Source organism: Miniopterus schreibersii (genome assembly GCF_964146895.1).
Source record: "Miniopterus schreibersii genome assembly, chromosome: 17".
NCBI classification, from domain to species: Eukaryota; Metazoa; Chordata; class Mammalia; order Chiroptera; family Miniopteridae; genus Miniopterus; species Miniopterus schreibersii.
The window spans coordinates 43,573,673-43,594,344 of record NC_138117.1 but is presented as its reverse complement, the minus strand read 5'-3'; the positions used below and the strand labels follow the sequence as shown (position 1 = coordinate 43,594,344).

The 20,672-nt window shown below is 56.5% G+C and overlaps 1 protein-coding gene across 5 annotated transcripts in view; it reads left to right on the top strand.

The window, feature by feature from the left end:
• Positions 1-20,672, top strand: part of ZC3H3 (zinc finger CCCH-type containing 3) — a 67,482-nt gene that overhangs the window by 14,173 nt on the left and 32,637 nt on the right. For all 5 annotated transcript variants that reach the window (XM_081116532.1, XM_081116528.1, XM_081116531.1 and 2 more), the window contains exon 4: positions 11,731-11,884. In XM_081116532.1, the coding sequence (XP_080972658.1) occupies positions 11,731-11,884 (154 nt within the window). The remainder of the gene's footprint in view (positions 1-11,730; positions 11,885-20,672) is intronic.

Here is a 20,672-nt window from a genome sequence, read left to right as displayed (position 1 = left end):
CTGGAATGGACTGCTCCTAGGATGGCCTTCTGCCTTGAGAGCTGCTAGTCTAGGAAGGTCCTCTGGGCCCCCCCAGCACTTGCCACCCCCGCTGTTGTTGTCCTGTAGTCTCTGTGCTTCCTAGGTTAATTCCTCGGCTGCGAGGCCCCTCTCTGAGTGTGCCCCAAGCTGCAGGACTGTGCTGGGCTCTTGCAGCTTTTCTCCTAATTACCCTTTATGAATCAGTGGCCTAGGGATTAAGTGGCGACTGGGGCTCTGGAAGAGTCCAGCTGGCCTGAGGAGGCTGTGGGTGCATGGTGCCCTCCAACAGCCCCTGTGAGAGCAGCCAGCAGACATAACCACCCTGGACAGAGTGCTGTGTGAGGTAGGAGCCTTTTGGCCCCAAGAGTCTTGTAGAGTGGAGAATGGCCAGTTTTTGGGGTGCCTCCGGAGGAGTGCGCTCCCTGCCCCACACACTGGCACAGCAGGGAAGCTGCCTACGTATGCTGCCTGGCCCTGAAACACCGTGGGCAGAGGAGGCGTGTGGGTAGGCCATGAGGCCAGGCCCAGACTGGGTCCACCACTGGCTCCTGCCAGAGCACTAGGCCCTGTGAGCAGATGTAGGAAGGCTGGAGTGACCATGGTAACTGATTTCTGGTGTCCTGGCCAGCAGTCCCCAGTATCTTCTGCAGTGCCCAGCACTGGAGAGCGGAGGCCCTGGGCCTGGGTGGCCTCTGGGCCAGCTGAGGGAGGGATATCCCTGTTTCCTGCCAGGCCCATGCCCACAGTTCCTGGACTATCAGGACCAGGGCCTGTGCCTTGCATGCCATCTCTTTTCACCTTCGTGGCTGTCACCCCTGGAGGAGACACATGAGTGTGATGAGCCTGAAGGGCTGGCCTGCGTGGCTGCTAAGTGATGTGAGAATAGCTCCTGTGGGAATCAAAGACAATTCGTTTTTAATGAGCCAGAGGAAACAGGACTATAGTCAAAGAGAGTCCCATGGGTCCCCCAGGTGCAGTATGCAGCCATGTTTAAAGGGAAGTGTGTGTTACAAGCATTGAGAACACTGCAGGAATTCCAGCTCTGCCGAGACCAAGGGTCATGGAGTTCATTTCAGGGTAAACTGCGGCCCCGCCCCTGAGGGAAGGCCACACAGCACTGTAGGGGGTGAGGACAGGCCACACAGCACTGTAGGGACCTCAGGGACACACACCTGGGCGGCACGTCCCCTCTAGCCTGAACCCCCCCTTCTGTAGAAGACCCTTCCCTCCCGGGATCCGTGGCCACAGCTCAGACCTGCAGTGCTTGTGGCTGCCACTTGTGAGTGGTGTGGCTGTACTCTGCCGCTCACCTGCCTGCCCACCTGCCACCCCCACCCCCTGGCCTGCCCATGGACACCACTGGACACTGCCAGGCCAGCTGTTTGCAGCTGAGGCTGAGAGGTCTGCTTGTGGGGCTGGTTTTTCTGTTGACTCATAGCCAGGTGTAGGCAACTCTGTGCACATGTAGGGACAGCATGGAGTAAACCTGGTAACTGGGCAGTGCAGGCCCTTGTGTTACAAGAGGGGACCAGGAGGGGACTGTGGGGCAGGGATGCGGCTCCCCGCCCAGTGCCTGAGTCTGAGGTGAAGGATGAGCTGCCCCTCTGTGGGCCCCCACCCCCATGGGACAAAAGACCCATCCCAGGGGGTGCAGTGCTGAGCACTCAAGCTATTGGTGCGAAGCCAGCAAGTGGTCCGGGGCCTGGTGCTTGTCTCCTGGGGGCTCCATGACTCTGGGTACAGGGGGCTGCAGATTAGAAGGAGAAGCCAGTTGGCTGCAGAAGGGCTGAGGGGTCTTGAAGGTCATTGAGATTAGAGCCGGCTTCTGAGTACACCTTGTGCTGTCCTGGACGTAGGCCCCTCATGGCCAATGGGGCTGCCAAGCCAGAAGAGGTTTTGGCCTTTGTCCTGTGTCAGAGGTGGATGTGAAGTGACTGAGGCCTGAGTGAAACAGGTTAAAGGACACCAGTTCCAGGATATCTTGTCTTAGCTGCTTTGGTGGAGGTCAGACAGGACACTGCAGGGAGCAGTGGGCCTCAGGGTCCTGGGCCAATAGTATGGCCCCAAGCTGCCTGGATCTGCTGGGGGAGGGGGGTGCACCGGCTGTGCATCTGGACAAACCTGCACCAATGCGAACCCTGCTCACTGGCATGGTCTGTGGCCTTGTCCCCTCTCTATGAAGGAGGCCCTGGGAGAGTGAGCTGTCTGTATGCATGGAGCCCCTGCCCTTTGGACCACATGGTTTGGGGGTGCTCCGTCTCTTGCTAATGTGTGCTCTGCCTGCGTCCCCCTAGTTCCCACCTGGCTGTCACCTCTGCCTTTGGGGTATGTCTCCTGAGCCTGGGGATGTGCTGGGGCTCCCTGCCCCCTGGGCCCAATAACTGGGGTAGGGTGGGTGGAGCGCTCGTTCTCCCCTCTTCTTCCCATGGAGTGATGGCGGAGCGAGTGGGAACCCGCCCATAATCTACAGCCACTGTCAGGAAGCAAACCACCCCTGTTTCATACAGATGGGTCAGGTGTCAGTGCGATCGATGGTTCCTGCACAATAATTATAGGAACTAGCAGCTCGTGTTGCTTGAGTGAGTTTAAGAAGAGCAGGGTCTCAATCTTTCCTCTAATAGGGCCCTGACAGTCCGCGGTGTTGGCGCTGTGTCTCAGGCTGACAGTGTTGTCATTAAATACCAGGTAGTGTGGGACAGCAGAGAACATGGCCACCACGGGACAGGCGGCTGACAATGGTTGTTTGTCATCACTGAGCTGCCCATGCTCCTCAGTCTGCTGTGCTGGCGGCTGCTCAGGTGACACATGGCCCAGTTGGGCTGCCACTATGATTTGATAATCGGAAAATGTTTGTCAGAGGCCTATGCCCGGATCAGACGACTTGGCTACAGGAAGGCTGGTGACGAGTGCCTTCAGGCTTCTGGGCTGCAGGTGGGAGAACCAACGCATGGAGCCCGTCCTATCCTCGTGACGTGCAGGTGTGAGGTCCAGGGGTTGGGCAGGCGCTGCCCTCATCTTCCCCAGGAGGCATTGAGTGGCCCCTGCAGGACCTGGGGATGGGCCTGGGAAGTCCTCTAGGGCCTGGTCCTCCCATGCCTCTGTAGCGGAGATGTGTGCCTGTGCCTCACCGCGGCCACCAGACACCAGGGCCGAGGCTCTGATTGCAGCAGGGCTTTTCTGTCGTTTGAAATGCTGGGACCATCAAGCAAGCCCAGGAAAAGTGGAATGATTTATTAGACTCATAAAAATTCATACTTTTCTCTTCTAGTCATCCCACATCTGAAGCTTGTTAGAGCACAGTCCCTGTCAGCTCCCGCTGTGTTAGCGTGGGGGTGGGGCACTCACAACCTCCTGCCTTGGCTGCCATCGAGGCTCATTTGGAGAAATGGACGGCTCCCTGCAAGCACATGAATAACTGTTCCCGGGGCAGGGGTTTGCTGTAATATTGTGCATGTGTTCTTGTAGGTGGGAGCAGGAGGGTCAAGTCCTGTCACCTGCATGCTCCACCCATCTGTGGGCCTCGGCTGGGACCAGGTAAACGGCACCGGTATGAGAGTCCAGGTAGAGCATAGCCAGAATCCCTCATTGCAAGGACCGGTGGAGGTCTGTAGTCTGTAGGTGGAGGTCTGCAGGTGTGTGTCTAGCAGTTTTTACAGACAGTGGCCTGGCCTTCTCTGCTGCTCTCCAGGCTGGTGTCAGTGGGAGTGGAGCCCTTCTCCATCCTTCCTGAGACCCCAAAGCAGAGGCGTCTTGGAGCAGCCCCTGCCTGGCCCAGCCTGGGTTCTGTCTTCCTGGGTATGATGGGCAATCATTTTCCTTCTCTGGGCCTCAGTCTCCCATCTGCATGGAGTTGCCTCTCTGTGGTTAGCTATGCTGTGCAGCAGGCACTTTGGTTCTCTGTGGTGGGGATGAGGGGACAGTGGCTGCCTACTTCTTCTAACAAGGATGTTTAGCAGAGTTGGTCAGAACCAACCCTCCCTGGGTCCTCCCCTCCAAATAGTGGAGGGGCTTGGAGGCCTGGGGGTGCGGCTGAGCCTCCTGTGGCACCTGCTTCCACTGTTTCCTCTTAGTCAGTGGCGGGGTCCTCGTGTCCCTCCAGGGTCCGCCTCACAGGGCAGGCAGTCTGCATGTCACATGATGGGGCAGCGAGCTTGGGCAGTACCCAGTGTGAGGGCGAGAGTGAGGCAGGAACTCTCCTTGGTGTCTGTTAGCCAAGGGTGGCTGGGAAGGGCCTGACGTGGGTCCCTGGGAGTAGCAGCAGGAGGTCCAGGCCTGACTCTCAGGCCTCCTAAGCCTCGAAGTCTGGGGCAGCAGCAAGGCCAGGAGGTTCCCTAAGGACCCCAGAATCTAGGCAAGGACTGCATCTGTGGGATGGCACAAACCTCACCTCATGGCCTAGACAGATGGGCAGGGGTTGTGGAGGTTGGGGATGCCATCCAGGGGAACACATGAGGGAAACCCACCTGTCCCTGCCTCACTTGAGGGTAGTTTGCAGACAGGGGCTGGGGGGAGGCCCAGACACCACCTGTTAGGCCTGGGCAGCCCTTGGAGCATGTCACGTGTGGTGAGATGTAGGTGTGGATCCAGATAGCCCATTTGCTGTACAAACTGTACATGAACTGCATACTGTAACTAAAAGGTGAAGGCTGTGAGGCTGGAAAGAAAATAAACCTGTCTGCTTCCAACTATCAGGACCCAGCGAGGTGGAGAGTAACGGGCTGGGAAAGCTCCCCATGCCTGCGCTGTCCACAGCCACATGAGCGACAGAAAACACAGGGATTAAGGCCAGAGGCCACTTGAGAGACAGAGGACACCCTCACAGCTGGGAGAGGTTCAGGCCTCTGGGACGATGTGGCGGAATGAATGCTGGGGCTCTGATGTTGGCCCTGTCCCCGTGTGAGCCTGTGTCCTGTGCACTGGGGGGGTGGTCATGCAGCTCCTCTCTAGGGTGGAGGGAGGACAGAACAAGGCATATTTTAGAGCCACCTACCTCCTGGGGACCCCTCGACAAGGCTCAGACCCCCAGGACCAGGACCCCCGTCTGAGTGCCTGTTGCCTGCCCCACCTAGTCTGGGGAGTGCTCCTCTGGGAGGTGCTCTGTCCATGTTGCTGGCCTCCTTAGCAAGTAGTTCACTCAAGAATTGGCCAGCCCTAGCTGGTTTTGCTCAGTGGTTAGAGCTTTGGCCCACTGACTGAAGGGTCCAGGGCTCGATTCCGGCAAGGGCACATACCTCGGTTGCAGGCTCGATCCCTGGCCCTGGTCAGGGTGTGTGTGGGAGGCAAGCAATAGATGTCCATGTGTCTCCCCTCTCCCCCTTGCCCACTCTCTGAAAAGCAATGGAAAAAAATATCCTTGGGTAAGGATTTAAAAAAAAAGAAAAAAAGAATTGGCTCTGGATTCAGGCAGAGAGCCGTGTGATGGGTACAGGCTGGTTATGTGTTCCTTTTGGAAGGCTGGCTGCCCACTGGGCTAAAGAAGAGGAAGTCCCCAGGTGCTGCCTCCTCTGAGCTGAACAGATGCCTCCCCTCCTCCCTGTTCCCACCAGCCAGAGCCTAGCCTGCCCCACGGGTGTCCACACCAGCCCCGCTTCCACAACAGTGGCTTCCTGCCTCGACAATGGCATTGGGGAGCAGGGCAAGCACCCTGGTCTGCAAGGACAGCCTGGCGGCTTCCTGGGGTTGAGCAGCCACCCCTGTGAACACCTGGGCCCTTTGCTGAAGCTTTCCCATATGATGGGACTGGGGAACAGGAAGGGAGAGGGACATTCCAGCCCCGGGAGGAGAGATAGCCAGATTGTCCCTCAGTCTCCTGGCAGGACCCTGCTGCCCACCCTAAGCTAAGAGGGGCAGGTATAGTGGCTGCATTGCCCCACCTCACCAGTGTCAGTAAAAACGGCCATTGGTGCCCTCCGCCAGGTCCCAGGCTGATCCCATTCCAGCTGCTAATTCCCAGCAGCGTGGATGGAGTGGAATCTGGGGTCTCTAGCCCTGCATCTATACGCCTTCAGCCCAGCTCAGCCCAGAACTGAAGGACCTGAGGTGGAGGTGGTGAGGTGCTGGTGTGAAAGTCCCACCATAGTGGGTCCTGGAGGGGCTGAGAGCCAGGCCGTGTGAGCAAGAAATGACCACACATAGTGTGTGCGCATGTATGCGTGTGTTTGCACATGTGTCTTGGTTGGGCAGCCTGGCACAGCTGCAGAGATGGATGCAGAGTCGTTGGGGCAGCCTGGGGGCCAGCAGTGAAGGCCCCTGGGGCAGTGAGGACTCCAGGCCAGCTTTCCCTCAGTGGTGGTTGCTGCTACAGAGACTGGGGAGGAGCAGGCCTGAGCCCGGGCGGGGAGGGGGGTGGGGACACGGAGAATGCTCCTGGGGACCCCCATCTGCAGCACCGAACACCAGAGCTCACCCCCCACTCCGCCTTCCTCCTGGCTGCTTCCTGCAAATGGCATTCATCCACGCAGCCTGTCCTGGTGCTGCCTGGGGTCTGCCACCCTTCCTTAGAGTCCCTTAGGGTCCTTTTTACCCCCAAATGCAGTCCTGGGTTCACCATCTCCAGGACCATAGGGGTCACCCAGGGGACAGCTCAGTTGGGGCCAACTTTCAGAAATGCCCTGATGGACGGACATTGTCCAGAGAGGGCAGGGTGGAGTTGAGCAGGGTTTGGGGGCCAAACCCCAGCCCTTCACCTGGGTTGGGCCTTCCAGGAGGCCCCGAGGCCCTGACCCTTGGGTGAGATGTTGGGTGCCTGGGCTCCTGGCAGTGTCTCCAGTCCCAGGAGCAGCGCTTTGCCTGGGTAGCCCTCCTCGGGAGACAGCATCCTGCTGATGTGGCTTTTGCTCTTGTGCCACCAGTGGTCACTGCGGGCCCCCCAGGCCCAGGCTCTGCGCACATCTCAGATGTATGTCAGTGTTTCAGGTGCAGGTGCTGCTCAGCTGTTGAAGACCTCTCACAAGTGCCTGCCTGCTGTCTGTTTCTGTTTCTGTGGCCTTTTTCCAAGAGTGCAGTTCAGCCGCCATTGGGGAGAGAATGCCTGACCCATGGACCCTGGTCAGGTGGGGCCCTGTGCCCGGGGCCTCTCCTGTGTGCTTGGGGCACTGACAACTGAGATGGGCCAGCGCTGGGACCTAAGTGACTGGGAAGGGAGAGTGATTTATGGGGCAGAAATCAATGTGGCTTCTGAAAAGGCTGACCCAGGACTCGGCCTTCAGAGCTGTCAGTGGCAGTGAAGGTGTGGGCAGTGGAGAGATACTGAACACAGGCCAGGGCAGCTGTTGTACAGTAATCAGAGCAAGTTGAGTTGTATTGGGAGAGGTGGGAACCTGGGCTGACCAACGCCCTCGGCTCCTCGGCCGTCCCGTTTCCTCCCCTTCAGTCGGGCCACACTGCAGTGTCCCTGAGAGGCCAGGCACCTTTGCTGACCCTGCTGCTCCTCTCGTGGACTGGCCTGGCACCCCTGCAGGAGCATGGCTTGCTCTCTAGGGCGTCTGGCAGGCTCTTTATGGTCCTGCTTCCATTGGCATGTGGGGAGCCCGGCAGACAGTGCTAGGGACACTCACCCCTCTCTCTCCTGGTCAGTGGCCTGAGGCGGTTCTTTGCACAGCATTTCTGGGTTCATTTTTTTACTCATTAAGGAACTGTGAAATTAGTAATTCATTTTCTTCCTAGTTATTTCCCTTTGAAGTTCCATAAAAATCTGAACTCCTTCTCAACTCCCGCTCTACAATAAAACAGAGTGAGAGGCCTGACCTCATCTGATGGGCTCTGCCTTCTGTTGTGGCTCCTTGAAGGGGGCAGGGCCAGGCGGAGCCTGGGGCCGGGCTTATACAGACTGAGGTGGCTTGGCTCAGGACAGTCACTGTCCCCTGCTTCTCTGCCATCTGCCCAGTGTGCTGGGGATCCTGCCACCCGGAGTTGCACAGACTGCAGTGGCTGGCAAGCTCCCTGCATCCGCAGCTGGGATGCGGAAGGCAGTACGTGCCAGGAGTCCAGCCAGGCCCCCTGGGTTCTGCCACCTTACTGCTGGTCCTCTGTGGCTTCACCCATGCTTGGTGCACAGAGGGGCCCCTGGGTGCCCTCCAGGTGCCCCAACGTACCCACAGCCTGAAGCATGGGAACGGGAGAGGCCAGGCGGCCGCTGTGGGCAGGAGCAAGGACCCTGCTGATGGATGGGCTCATATTCCATTCAGATATGATGCTAGCAGTTTTTTGTGGTTTGTCTTCCATTGCAGTAGTAAAGTTTTTAATTAGGAAAGCTAATGAGATCTATTAGTCATTAGAAGTGACCTCTGCACGCAGGGTGGGAGGGCTGTGTGTGCGGGCCTGATAACGCGCCGGCCTCGTCGGCAATAAAGGCGAGAAGGGTTTGATTTGAGTGAAACGTGCCATGGGGAATACATCATGCGGAGAAAAAAATTATAGCCCTGGGAGTCTGTAATGAAGAGAATTAAACCAACATCCTATCTAAATAACATGATTATCTACACAGGCCCTCAGCCAGCCAAGGAATGGGAGAGTGAGCTGCCTGGTGGGCTGCTGTGGGGTGGGAGGGGGAGGTGGTGGGGCCACAGGTCTGCCACACTGCCGTCATGCCTCGGGAGCAGGGCCCAGGGCAGGGACCTCTTTCCATCCTATCCCAGGGCTCTGGTCCCTGTGTGCCACCCATGGTCATAGGAGCCCTCACTCCTGCTGGACATTGGGGACACTCTGCTGAGCTCTCTGTGCCCTGGCATGAGTGCCCTGGATGGTACTCTCCAGGATCATTGTCATAGCGCTTCCGTCACTCGTGGCTGAGCTGCCCGTCGTCAGGGACAGGAGTGGTCTGTGGGGCGTGGGCTGGGTGCCTTTCTCTCTGCCTGTCAGGACTACCAGGGTGGTGGGGGACATAACAGCTGACAGCATCAGGGAAGTGAAAATTGTTTTTTTTTAAAATTATTTCAGAGAGAGGAAGGGAGAGGGAAAGAGATAGAAGCATTTATGATGAGAGAGTCGTCATTGATCAGCTGCCTCCTGCACGCCTCTAACTGGGGATCTAGCCCACAACCCGGGCATGTGCCCTGACTGGGAATCGAACCGCAATCTTCCGGATCCTAGGTTGATGCTCAGCCGCTGAGCCATACCTGGGCGGGTGAGGTTGGCATTTTAAGAGGGGGTCTGCTTTATTGTGATGTTTTATTTTTAATTATTTTTTTATATCCTCACCCGAGGATATTTTCCGTTGTTTTTTAGAGAGTGGAAAGAAGAGAGAGAGAAACATCGACATGAGAGACACATCAATTGGTTGCCTCTCGCACAAGCCCCGACCGGGACTGAGGCTCGAACCCGGGACCCTTCAGTGGTGCTTTAACCACTGAGCCAAACCGGCCAGGGCTATTTATAGAAGTGATGACTGGACACTAGTAAGTGCAGTGCAGTAAATCAGTGAAAAACTGACTTAATAGTAGCCTGCCTCACATAAGAATGTGCTGTAAACACTGATGCTGTTACTAGGGCCAGGCCCAGAGAAGCTTTCTAGAATGCACAGTCCAGTCCTGTGGGTACTGGGGGCTTGGACTTCCTGGAGGAGGTGATGTCTGTCTGACCACGTTGGGGGACGGGAAAAAGCAATGTTGTGCAGTAGAGCTGAGCCCGGTTGGTGGGGGGTTCCTAGTGCTCAGGATGAAGGTGATGAGGTTGCTGAGTAGGGGACTTGGCCCCAGCAAGGACCAGTCCTCCTTCCCACCCAGTGCAGAGGTGGCCCACGCGGGCTGCAGAACCAAGGCCATGTGGCCGTTGGGTGTTCGTCCTGTCCTAGAGGAGCAGGCACAGATGGGTCTGAAAGGGAGGGCCTGTGGGCAGGCAGGCAGGCCCAATGGGGGGCCATGGGCAGGTGGGCTGTCCAGAGGCAGGGCCACAGGAGCAGGGAGCCTAGAGGCCATGAGGTCAGCGTGGGCTTGGCAGTAACTTAAAAGAAACCTCATGCTCTTGAGCTCTTAGCTGGAACAAGCTATTATTTTTGTTGGTCTCTCCTTGTTTGCTTGTAAGACCTTGAAAATTCAACATTTTTTCATTGACACCCACTGTGAGCTAGGCTGTCTCCTATACCCTGATGTGTGTGAGGTGCCCAGAGTTGAAGAGTCACTCACTCTGGCCACTCAGCAAGAGCAGGCACCCCAGGTGATGCCACGGTGCCTTTGGTTTTGCTGAACTTCCGTCTTCTCCTCGACTTCCCCTGAGCTGATGTCCTTGGAGGGAGGGAGAGACAGAGAGAGGAAGAGACATAGAGAGATAGAGACAGAGAAGGAGGAAGAGACAGAGGGGGAGAGAGAGAGAGGGTCTCTGCCCTCAGTTCCCAGCACTCCCTGAGCCACGTGGCCTGTGTGGCCACAGTGGCTCCTATGGGGCAGACTCTTCCTGCCTGCTCCCTGGCACATGTCCCCCAGGGTACCATGGGGCCCATGGGCTGGGGGAGCCTGGGGAGGAGCTATCTGGGCCGAGGTGCTGACTTGGGAAGGCCCAGCTGTATGCTGGAGGTCTGTTTGGTTTCAGGCTCTGAGAAATGATGTTTAGTAAGTTACTGTCACTGTCCACAGACTAGTAGCAGCTCCTTGTGGGCTGGTAATAGAGAGGCTCTGGGTCAGGGTCAGGGGTTTGTGGGTGTTGGAAGGATGTCTCCTCTGTGCGCAGGGGAGCAGGTGCAGGTCATGGATCGTTTGTTTTTGTCTCAGGGGAGCACGGGCGCTGGTCACAACCAGGGCAGGCACCACGCAGCTGGAGTGTGGGGACCTGAGTCTGGTGCCACTGTTGCCTGTCCTGCTTCCTCTCTTGGGCCATCCTGGACACCAGGCAGCCTTCAGCTAAGGATTGGCCAGTCCTTGCCCGGGGTCAGGCTTGCCCTGGTGCTGATGCTCCAGCAGTGAGACCATGTGTGTGCTTTCCTTGAGGCCTTACCTGGCACACATGCCCACTGGTCTCTGCCCGTCCTCCTCACACTGACTGGGTAGAAACCCCGAGGAGCCCCTGGTGCTGGGGTCCTGTTGGTATCCCCTTTCCAAGCAAAGCCGTAAGTGCTATGTAGGTGGGTTAGGGGCCACATGGAAGAGCCCGAGGCAGCCTAGTCCATGAGGGGATCTGGTCCTCAGGATAGTCTGGGCATTGTGTCCTGTGCTGTGTTAGCTTTAATTATACGGGCAGTTAGAGCTGTAGAGTATGAAAGTCAAGCAGTAGACATGTTCCTTAAAGCTTTGGAGAAATTGCATGCTATCAAGGGAAGGGACCTTAGGCAAAGCAGATCCCTGTTAATTGCATGAAACATTCAGCAGGAAGAAAAGCCATAATGTACATCACCCTGCAAAATGTTATGAAAACAGAAGTGACTAAGTATATAAATCTTTGTGGGCACATGATGAAGGTGCCACTTGCACCCCCAGCCTCTTGGACCCGCTTGAGGGACCCTCCTCACTGCCCATGGGAGCTCTGGGGAGTTGGGGCCAGCCCCGAGTTTGGGGACATGGGTGATGTTGCTGAGGGGCACCAGCCTGCTTCCCCACCCGTGTCACTCAGCATCCCAGTGTCCTGTCTCTTGGAACTTGGGCCTGTGCCAAGCTCCTGGAGTCCTAGGTTGCTAGGCTTTCTGGGGACATGCATGGGCCATGTGGGGTGGGGCTGGAATAAAGGATGATGGGTGTCCCTGCCAACTTCCACTGATTGCCTATGTCTTGATTTTCTCTGTAGCATCCAACCTGAACTCCCTGCCAGCCCCTCCCACCAGCAAAGTGATCAAGACCCGATACCGCATCGTCAAGAAGACCCCGGTGTCTCCTTTCAACTCGGCCCCCTTCCCCCTGTCCCTGCCTGCCTGGCGGACTCGGCGGCTCTCTCTGTCCAGGTAGGAGGCCCTTGTCTGGGTTCCCATGGGCCTGGGGCCAGGCTGGTGGGGCTCCAAGGCCGCATGGTGGCCCTGAGGCCGGGAGGACTGATGTCGCCACTTGGAAGTGCTCGTTCTCCAGTTTGCTGGTTGGGGAATGAGCTAATCTTTCTGTTCAGCAATTTATGCTCCATATATTTGGCCAGCCTGTGTGCTGAATGCCCGTGCAGACACGTGCATGCAGACACATGCACATGCCCTTCCCTGTTCCTAGCAAGCTGTCAGCTGGCCTTGGAGGGCTCTCGTGTCCCTCAGGAAGAAACTAGTGAGAGGCTGGGGCCTGAGCAGACCCTTTTGGAACCTGTTGGCCTATCTTGCCATCCATATACTGACAAAGGGGGGAAGGGAGGCCACAGCCCTCCCCACACTGTCCGCACATGGCAGTCTTGCAGCCTCAGTGCATACTGCTTCTGGCTGAGAGTGTGCAGTGTGGGCCGCCACCTGAGACTGCCTGGCTCTGGGGCAGTGGTTAGAGGAGGTGTGGCCTGCCGGCCTCTGGAGATGTGTGGGCACTTACCCTGCCCCTGCGGTCCACGGCGCCCATTGCCCTCCTCCCTTACCACTAGGCCACAGTGAACTTGGCCCTGCCGCCTGCTTCTCTGGAGGCAGTAGCTGGAAGTATATTTTAAATTAATTTTATTGCACTTTTTGTAATATTTTTGTTTTAAATAGATTTATAAGCATCTGGGGGGCTATTCCTACAAATTTATGAAGATAATTTTCACTCTCTCGATAAGGTTAAATTTACACCTGCTATTTCCATGTTAATTCACAGTGCTAAGTGGGTCTAGTTTTCTTCTGTTCTTCTGTCTGGTGAGCACGGCCTTTCCTAATGCAATTTCCCCCTCACTAAATCACTGTGATCGGGAGTCAGGATCGAGCTAAATTAACTTAAATTAATTTACTTAATAAGAGCCCCAGATCATTGTGAATGAGTTTCCGATTTATCCGTTCTTGCTCCTGCCACCCCTCTTGCCATAGATATTCCAGCCCCACCTGCTGGCCAGGCCCTGCCTCTCCTAGGGGGTGGTCAGTGTTGGGGGAAACTTGTGAAGAGTGGCACCAGTGGGCCTTTCCTTCTAGCCTCTGAGCACCAGGAATGGTTAGGGATTAGGGCCTGATGGGGTCGCTGAGTGAAATGGGTGCCAGGCCTGGTGGGGCGAGGGTTCCTGGGGGAGGGTAGTGGCCACGTGCGCCCCCAGGCAGCACTGCCCTATACCTTTAGCAGAGCACTAAGTCCATTAGGTGGAGAGCAGCCTGGTCACATGGAGCAGGTGGGAGCTAAGAGGGTGCCTATGTGCTGTGTGGGCAAGTATGTGGGTTTACACCTCGGGTCAGGTGGATGGGGTGGGCCATTGTGTGAGGCCCAGCTGCCAGCCGGGCATCACCACTGCTTCCCCCAAGCTCCTGCCTCAGCTGCCTTGCTGTCTGGATGCCCTGGCTCCATGTAGCTCCCCAGGGCTGTGCTGGGTGCCAGAAGGCTTGGCTCCTGCAGCCCTGGTGTGGCATTCAAGCCTCAGTACTGTCCCTGTGGAGGAAGCATGGTGGAGCCCACCCCAGGATGGCCATATGTTAACTAAGGGTGTGTGTGGGGGGGTGTTCAGTGGGGCCTCCCTCTGGCCTGACTGCCTCACCCCAGGTCTGTCTGACCCGTCACCAGGTGCCCAGGACACGGCCTGAGCACAGAGCCCTGGACCCTTTTGAGGACCTGGCCCCTGGGCTTGGGCCTGCAGGGTAGGGTGGGTGGGGGGTGCCGAGGGCTGAGTGCCTGCCAATGGGCTGGGCTTACTTTGCCCAAGGTCACCTGTGTCCTGGCCAGGGCTGCCTTCTCAGCACAGTGGTTGCTTGCCAGCTGCCCAGCCCCGCTGTCAGGAGTGCACGCCTTGGCTCAGCTTGTTGAGGCAGCAGAAAGGGCCTGTCTCTGGGGCCAGTGGCCAGTCTGATGCCCACCCACCTGCGGCCTTCAGCTTCACCAGAGTGAGGCTCTGCGACCGACTGGCTTTGGCCGAGTCCTTGACCTCTGCCCTGTGCAGCTGCAGGTTCCTCAGCTCTCCCCAGGCATTAGGAACGGCTGGGCCAGTGGTGAGACTCAGGCCAATGTGAGCCAAGGGCTGCTGCCATGAGAAAGGGCTATCCTACCAGGCAGCCAGCCTGAACCTGGGGACTGAAGGCTCTTCTTGGACCTCCTGATCTGTACTCTCTTGGAGGGAGGACACCCCTGGAGGGGCCAGCAGGCAGACACAGGTGGAGGTGAGGCAGACAACACAGTCTCTGAGAGCAGCAGTGTTGGCATTGGTGGCCCTGGATCCCATTCTCCTGCAGATGCTCACTGAGTGTGCTCACTGCAGAGGAATGCTGTGTGTGCTTGGGGGTTGCCGTCTTGGGGGATCCCAGGATCCCTGGCATGTGTTGCACACTGTGTGACTCTGGGCAAGCGGGGAAGCCTTGGGGGTCGGGTCGGAGTTGCAGAGGCCCCCAGGCTGCTGCCTGGAGGACAGCTTGGAACAGCCAGGTATCCCTGGCAAGCCCTGCACCTAACAGCTGGTGGCTTTGACAAGCTCCTACCCTCCTGATGAGGGATCACGCACCCCCACATTGTGGTGGGGGGTCACCACACTTGATCCTGTACCTGAGGGACCTGGTGTTAGAAGGACTATGGAGGTGATAGAGCCACTGCCACACCCAGGGGCCTCACCCAGTGTCACCTTCCCCAGGGAGCTGGTGGCCTCCCTTTCAGGAAAGGCCTATTTCTTTTGAATGCTGTGAGCTGTCACTTCATCCCTCCCTCTGCTGGTCCCCACTTGGCTGTGGCATGCGGGGGCACCAGTGCATTTCTGCCTTATGAGGTGGCTTTGTTCTTTTTCTCCTGACCGAGACAGAACCCTGTTCTCAGCCCCGTGTCAGTTTTGGCCCAACACGTGGGAAGCTACGTGGCAGCCTACATACTGGCTCCGGGGCCCACAGGTGGCTTGGCTGGGCCCCGAGGACTCCAGACCACTGCTGCCCAGAACTGGTCCTGGTGCTCGGGGATCTGTCAGGCCCGGGCAGGGGCAGCAGAGGGCACCGCAAGGCTGAGGCTCATGATGAGTGAGGGTTTAATTTTTTTGTTTTAAGATTTGTGGATTTGCCTCTATCCTCGCTGGCTTCCAACTGGTTCATTAATCTTCACTGAAGCTGAAGTGTGACTTATATCCCTAAACTGCCTGTCGCTTTTTTTTTCTTTCCAAATTCGTTTGATGTGAAAGTGAGAAATAAACAAGCCCTGTGCTGAAGCAGCTGCATCTGGAGGCTGTTCCTTGGGCTACAAATGGTGCTGTCACGGGACTACCGCTCGCTGGGCTGCCTTACTTTATCTTATTTTATTTTTGTGTCTGTGCGGTAAATCTTAAGTAATCTCTGGGCGGTTTGTTGAGTTTGGGCTGTGATTTTGAAGGTGTTGAAATGCTTCTCCAAAGTGACATCTCATTAAAGAGGAGCTCAGCCCAAGGATGGCGAGTCCCCGCCGGGTGGCCAGGGTTCCCATGTGCTGCTTTCACCCCACTCCAGGCATGCCCATACAGCCTCCTCAGGCCCTGCTCTGACTCCTGTCCACCTCTGGTTCACACGCAGAGTGTGGGGCAACTCAGGCACCATAACAAACCGCAGGCTGGGTGGGTTCAAAAACGTGCTCATTTCTCATAGTTCTGGAGGCTGGAAGCCTGGGATCAGGGCACTCTGGTTGGTTCCTCTTCCAGCTGCATACTGCCCCCTTCTCACTGTATCCCTTCCTCTGAGGACCCTAATCCTTCATGGGCCCACCCTCACCACCTCATCTAACCCTAGTTACCTCCAAAGGCCCCACCTCTAGATACCATCACATGTAAACATAGGAATTTGGGGGACACACCCATCACTTCATAGCAGGGAGTATCCTGCTCATCCCCAGACCTGTCCTGACCAGGCCAGTGGAGTTGGGGCTCCTGCAGCCTGCTACCTGCTGTGGAGTTAGAGGAACTTGGGGTGAATCATTACATGGCCTGGTGGTGTGCACAGAGGCCCAGCAGGCTCTCCTCTGGTCCATGGGAGTAGCCAGGCACAGAGGGCTCCCCTAGCAGAGGAAGCATGCAGGCTCAGAGACCAAAAGCCTGGGCAGGAGGCAAAACAGAGTCAAGGAGAGGCTTGCCCAGGCTCTGGAACCCTCTAAGCAGCCCATGTTTGGCAGTGCTGGTTAACTAATGGTGATCCTGGCTCAGCTCCTGCTCTGGGGGCACCCAGCTGCCCAGGGCCCTGCAGGTAGTCACCGCTGGACAACAGCCTGTCTGAAGCAGACCTTTGTGGCTTGTGGCCTGAGTAGACCGTGGGCTGCCCCCCTCCCCTCTCTGTGTCAACACATTGTGGGGGCAATGCCCCATTGCCGCCGATCACCCCTCAGCTGCAGAAAAAGCTTCCCAGACAGTGAGGGGGCTGCCATGGGGGAGGGTGTGTGAAGGAGAGTCAGGGCAGGCCCCATGTCAGGGAGCAGGGGAGGAAGGAGAACAGTTACCTGGGGCTCCTGGGCACAGTGTCTGTCCCTCTCCTAATAGTTTCTGGCGTTTAACTTTTTTTTGGGTAACTTTGTTTTGATATACTTTTCACTTCCAGAAAAGTTGCAAAAGCAGCACACACCTGCTCTGTATTCTTCACCTGGGTCACCCACTGGATACACCTGGTCCCTGCTGCTTTTCACACCCCATCTCTGTTCATGCATAACCATTTCTGGGTAGATTGGAGACTTGGTGCCCCTTGGAGCCTGACCACCTGGCTGCCCTGGCCACGGGTTTCTCTGCCTTGGGTGTTTGTGGGAGATGCGTCCGGCCTGTGTGTGCTCCTGGTTCTCATGGGCCTCATCCTGTCCCCTCATCCCCTGCTGCTTTGTATGTGTTATTTATTTACAGTTTATTCTGCAGGCTTAATCTGTTATCATTGTGATTCATTTTGAACCCTCAGTTTGTCCCCACCCTGGCCCTGGGTCCTTTCCATGTGGCACTGGCATTCTCTGAGCCCCCCTCACCTGCACAAGGGGTTCCCTGCTTCACCTAGTACTTCCCTCCTGCAGCCCACAACCAGCCATGTCTCCGCAGAACATGGTCCCCACAGGCAGGGGTAGTCCCACAATTGTGTCAATCCTCTCCATGACAATGGAGCTATTTCTGCTTTGAGTTAATAATGATGGACAAAGGCTGCCAGCGATGTGTGCACGGCTGTGCAGGCCCATGTTTGGTTTCTCTGCAGTCATGCCTGGGAGCAGAGTGCAGGGACCTGGGGCAGCAAAGTTTGACTTCATGTGGAGCTGCTGCTTCCCCACAGCCTTGGTGCCCTTTCTGTTCCCACTACAACATTTGGTGTTACCATCTCTTTAATTTTCATGTTCTCCATGTGTGGTGGCAGCTCATGGTTTTAATTTGTGTCTCCTTGATGACCAGTGATGTTGAATGCTCATCATGGCTTATTTAAGGCCATTCTTTGTCTTCTTCTGGGAAAGACTCTCAAGTCCTCTGCCCATCTTTAAATTGACAGTCTGTTTTTGGCAGGAGTGAATTTAACTTGTTGAGGGTGGTGCCCACCACCTCCTGTTCTGAGTCGGTCTCACTTTCTTGGATGGGGCCTAGTTTCCTGCCCAGGAGCCTGCTGGTGGGTGCAGGGTCTCAGTTCTCTGGGGGGGCGTGTGCCCTGTGGCTACCAAGGTCAAGGACCTCTCCCCTGGGGCTCTCACTTGACTCTGGTCTCTGCCAGCTTCTCTGCGCTCCCAAAACGCTGGAGGCCACAGTGTCCCTGGGGGACTGGAGCCCAGAGGGAAGCCTGGCTATTCTGGGGTTCCGTGAGCCTGACCAGGGAGCGGGCTCCTGCTGCATGCTCCATCCCAGGGCACACTTGCTGGGCCCCACCCTCTGCCCTCGCTCACATTTGTCCCTTACTAACCCAGGGCTTGGCCTGGTCAGAGCACAGCCTTTCCTCTGCCCATGGTGAGCTGGCCAAGAGCATCTATCCAGGGTCGCTAGGATGGAATTGGAGGAATTAGGTAAAGAACTCAGAGCAGGACTTTGACCTGAGGGTGACAAGGTGTCTGCGTCAGAGCTCTTGGGCCTGAGGCTTTGGCCAGAGGTGAGGGAGCACACGGTGGGCCCTGGTGGGCAGGCCCTGAGATGACCCCGAGTGGTGCTGAGGCTGGTCTCCTGGCAGGTTTTTGAGAGCCCTGTTTTATGGGAACCGGCAGTTACGGCTCCCCAAGTGCTGTAAAAGTTAATGTGATGGCCTCATGCACCGTGCTCATTTTTATAATTTTTTATTTTATGAAACAGGACAGGGAACTTAGTGACTTATTACTATTCATTTCGTTTCAATGCAGTAAATATTGATTCAGTTGGGGGTTTTCAATTTAAACTACTCGGCGATTATATAAAATATTACTGCCTGTGAGATTATGCTTACCGATCCCTTCGGCTGCTCATTAAGGAAGGAGTGCCGTGGCAGCCCCTCTGCCTCCATCATTGTAATAGATGGACTGAGCCACCATTCTGCATGGGAGGTGCGTGGATTCTGCCCATGGGGGCCTGACAGCGAGGATGCAACTCTTAATTTGGAAGTTAGTTCAAAGCACGCCCAGGTTATTTATTTATTTCTGTGTCTATGTGAAGCAAGCAGGGCTTTCCCTGCTGGCAGCAGGAACATCTGCCCTGCTCCTTGACAGGGTTTGCGGAGGGGCGGGGCTTGGTGGAGACATGGGGCCTTGATCCTACACCCCCTCAATGGTCTTCGAGATGAGGAAGGGGAACGAGGCTTGCCAGGGCACTGAGGCTGTCACTGTAAGGGACCCAATCTCCCTCTGGAGCCTCGTCCAGAGGTTAGAGCTCAGGCCCTGGCTGGCAGAGAGCACCCTGCGTGTCGGGGTTCACCTGGTGCACAGACTGAGATGGGCCCTCTGCCTCCTTCCTCCTCTTGCAGTTCCTGAGGACCATCTGTGCTCACTGTGAGACCAAACACCCACGGCTGAGGAAAGCAAGCGGAAGCTGCACCCCTCCCCACCCCCACCTCTGGCATCTGGTCCTTGGGAACCAAGTACCCTGGATCTGTTCTCTCATTTGGCCCCTGTCCCCACTGTGTGTGCAGCTCTAGGGTGGCCCTGTGTGATGACAGAGTGTTACTGGAAAGGGGATCTGGACCTGCCTAGGGCCGGCCAGTAGTGTGTGGGTTCTTGACTTCATGCAGGGAATATTTCACAACACGAGTCCAGATGACTATGAGCTTTATTAAAGCTAAGACAGTAAGACAAGAAAGGGCTTAGCGTAGGAGAAGCAACAGGAGAGCCTAGGCTGGGCTGCCCGAGCTCTCTGGGAAGTCCCCAGAGGAAAGGAGGCCGGGGAACAGGTTCAGGGGACTAGCCTTCAGCGAGCTGCCTCTGCCCATTGCTGCCCTGGTAGCAAGTCTCGTGGGGTCCCTTAGAGTTTAGGAGATGTGGGGCCTGTGCAGGAAGAAGAGGGGAGAGGGAATGGGGAAGGTGCTTCCCAGAGGGAGAGCCACCGGGTCCTTTGTCTTGAGGCTTTTATTTCTCTTGCAGGTGGGAATTCTAGGGGACGTCTCAGGAGAGGGTCTCAATAGAATATTCATCAGCTTTCCAGGTGTGTCCTTTCTGGGTCCTGGTCTCCACGGATTGGTCGGTGCCAGGGCAGGGCCATTAGTCAATGTATCTTGTCCTGAGGCAGCCACGTTCACTTGTCTGGTTTTACTGCTTTTCTGGGCCTGGAGTTGAAATACAAGTGAGGCCTAGATGTTCTCTTTAGGGAGGAACACTCAGGGGGTCTAAACCACATGACCAGCAATAAGCTAGGGGAGGACAGGCTACTTTGGGGGCAAGGTTCTTGTTTTCCCAGTTTCTCCCCTTGCTAGGCATCCGGGGCTTCCTGCCCTGGTGAGTTTCTGTACCTGGGCCACCAAACACAAACCATTTACTCTCAAGTGCCCTTGGTTTAGGGAAGATAGGTTTTCCTAGGTGGCTGCAAACTGCTGTCTAACAATCTGTCTCAGTTTCCCTGTTCCACTTGTCCTGGCTCACTGGCCTGTCTCACTGGTAGGTAGGAGGTGCCTGGAAGAACTAGGCCTAAGGCCGCTCTGCCTGCCTGGCCTTGACTCTATCACAGGTCCCTGCTGGGACAGTCCCCGCTGTCTGGCCCACCCCCCAGCCCTGCTGGTCTCTGGAGTCTGTGAGTGTCTCTCAGGCCCTTGAGCCTTTGTCCCTCCTTCAGGCTCTGCCCTGCCTTTTCTGCCACTGCCTCCTGTCCCCTGGGCAGAGGCAGGTGGTGAGGGTCCTGCCGCTGTTCTCTTCAGCCTGCGCAGCCCTACTGCACAGGGACCCTGAGCCTGGGCCAGGCCTGTCTCACCTGTGGTGCATTGTATCTTTTTTTTAAAAAATGTGGCTTTTAAAATTTACTTAAATTATGGTGTTTCTATTGACGTCAGAGAGAGGATGGGAGAGAGAGAGCTAGAAACATCAGTGATGACAGAGAATCATCGATCAGTCGCCTCTTGCACACCCCCTACTGGGGATCGAGCCCACAACCTGGGCATGTACCCTGACCAGGAATCGAACCATGACCTCCAGGTTGATAGGTCAACACTCAACCACTGAGCAACACTGGCCGGGCCACACTGAGTCTTGATCTGCCTGACATGCAGATGGCTTCTTTGCCCTTAATGAGTTGGCTTGAGTGGCTGAGGTCTGCTCAGCAGCCTTCAG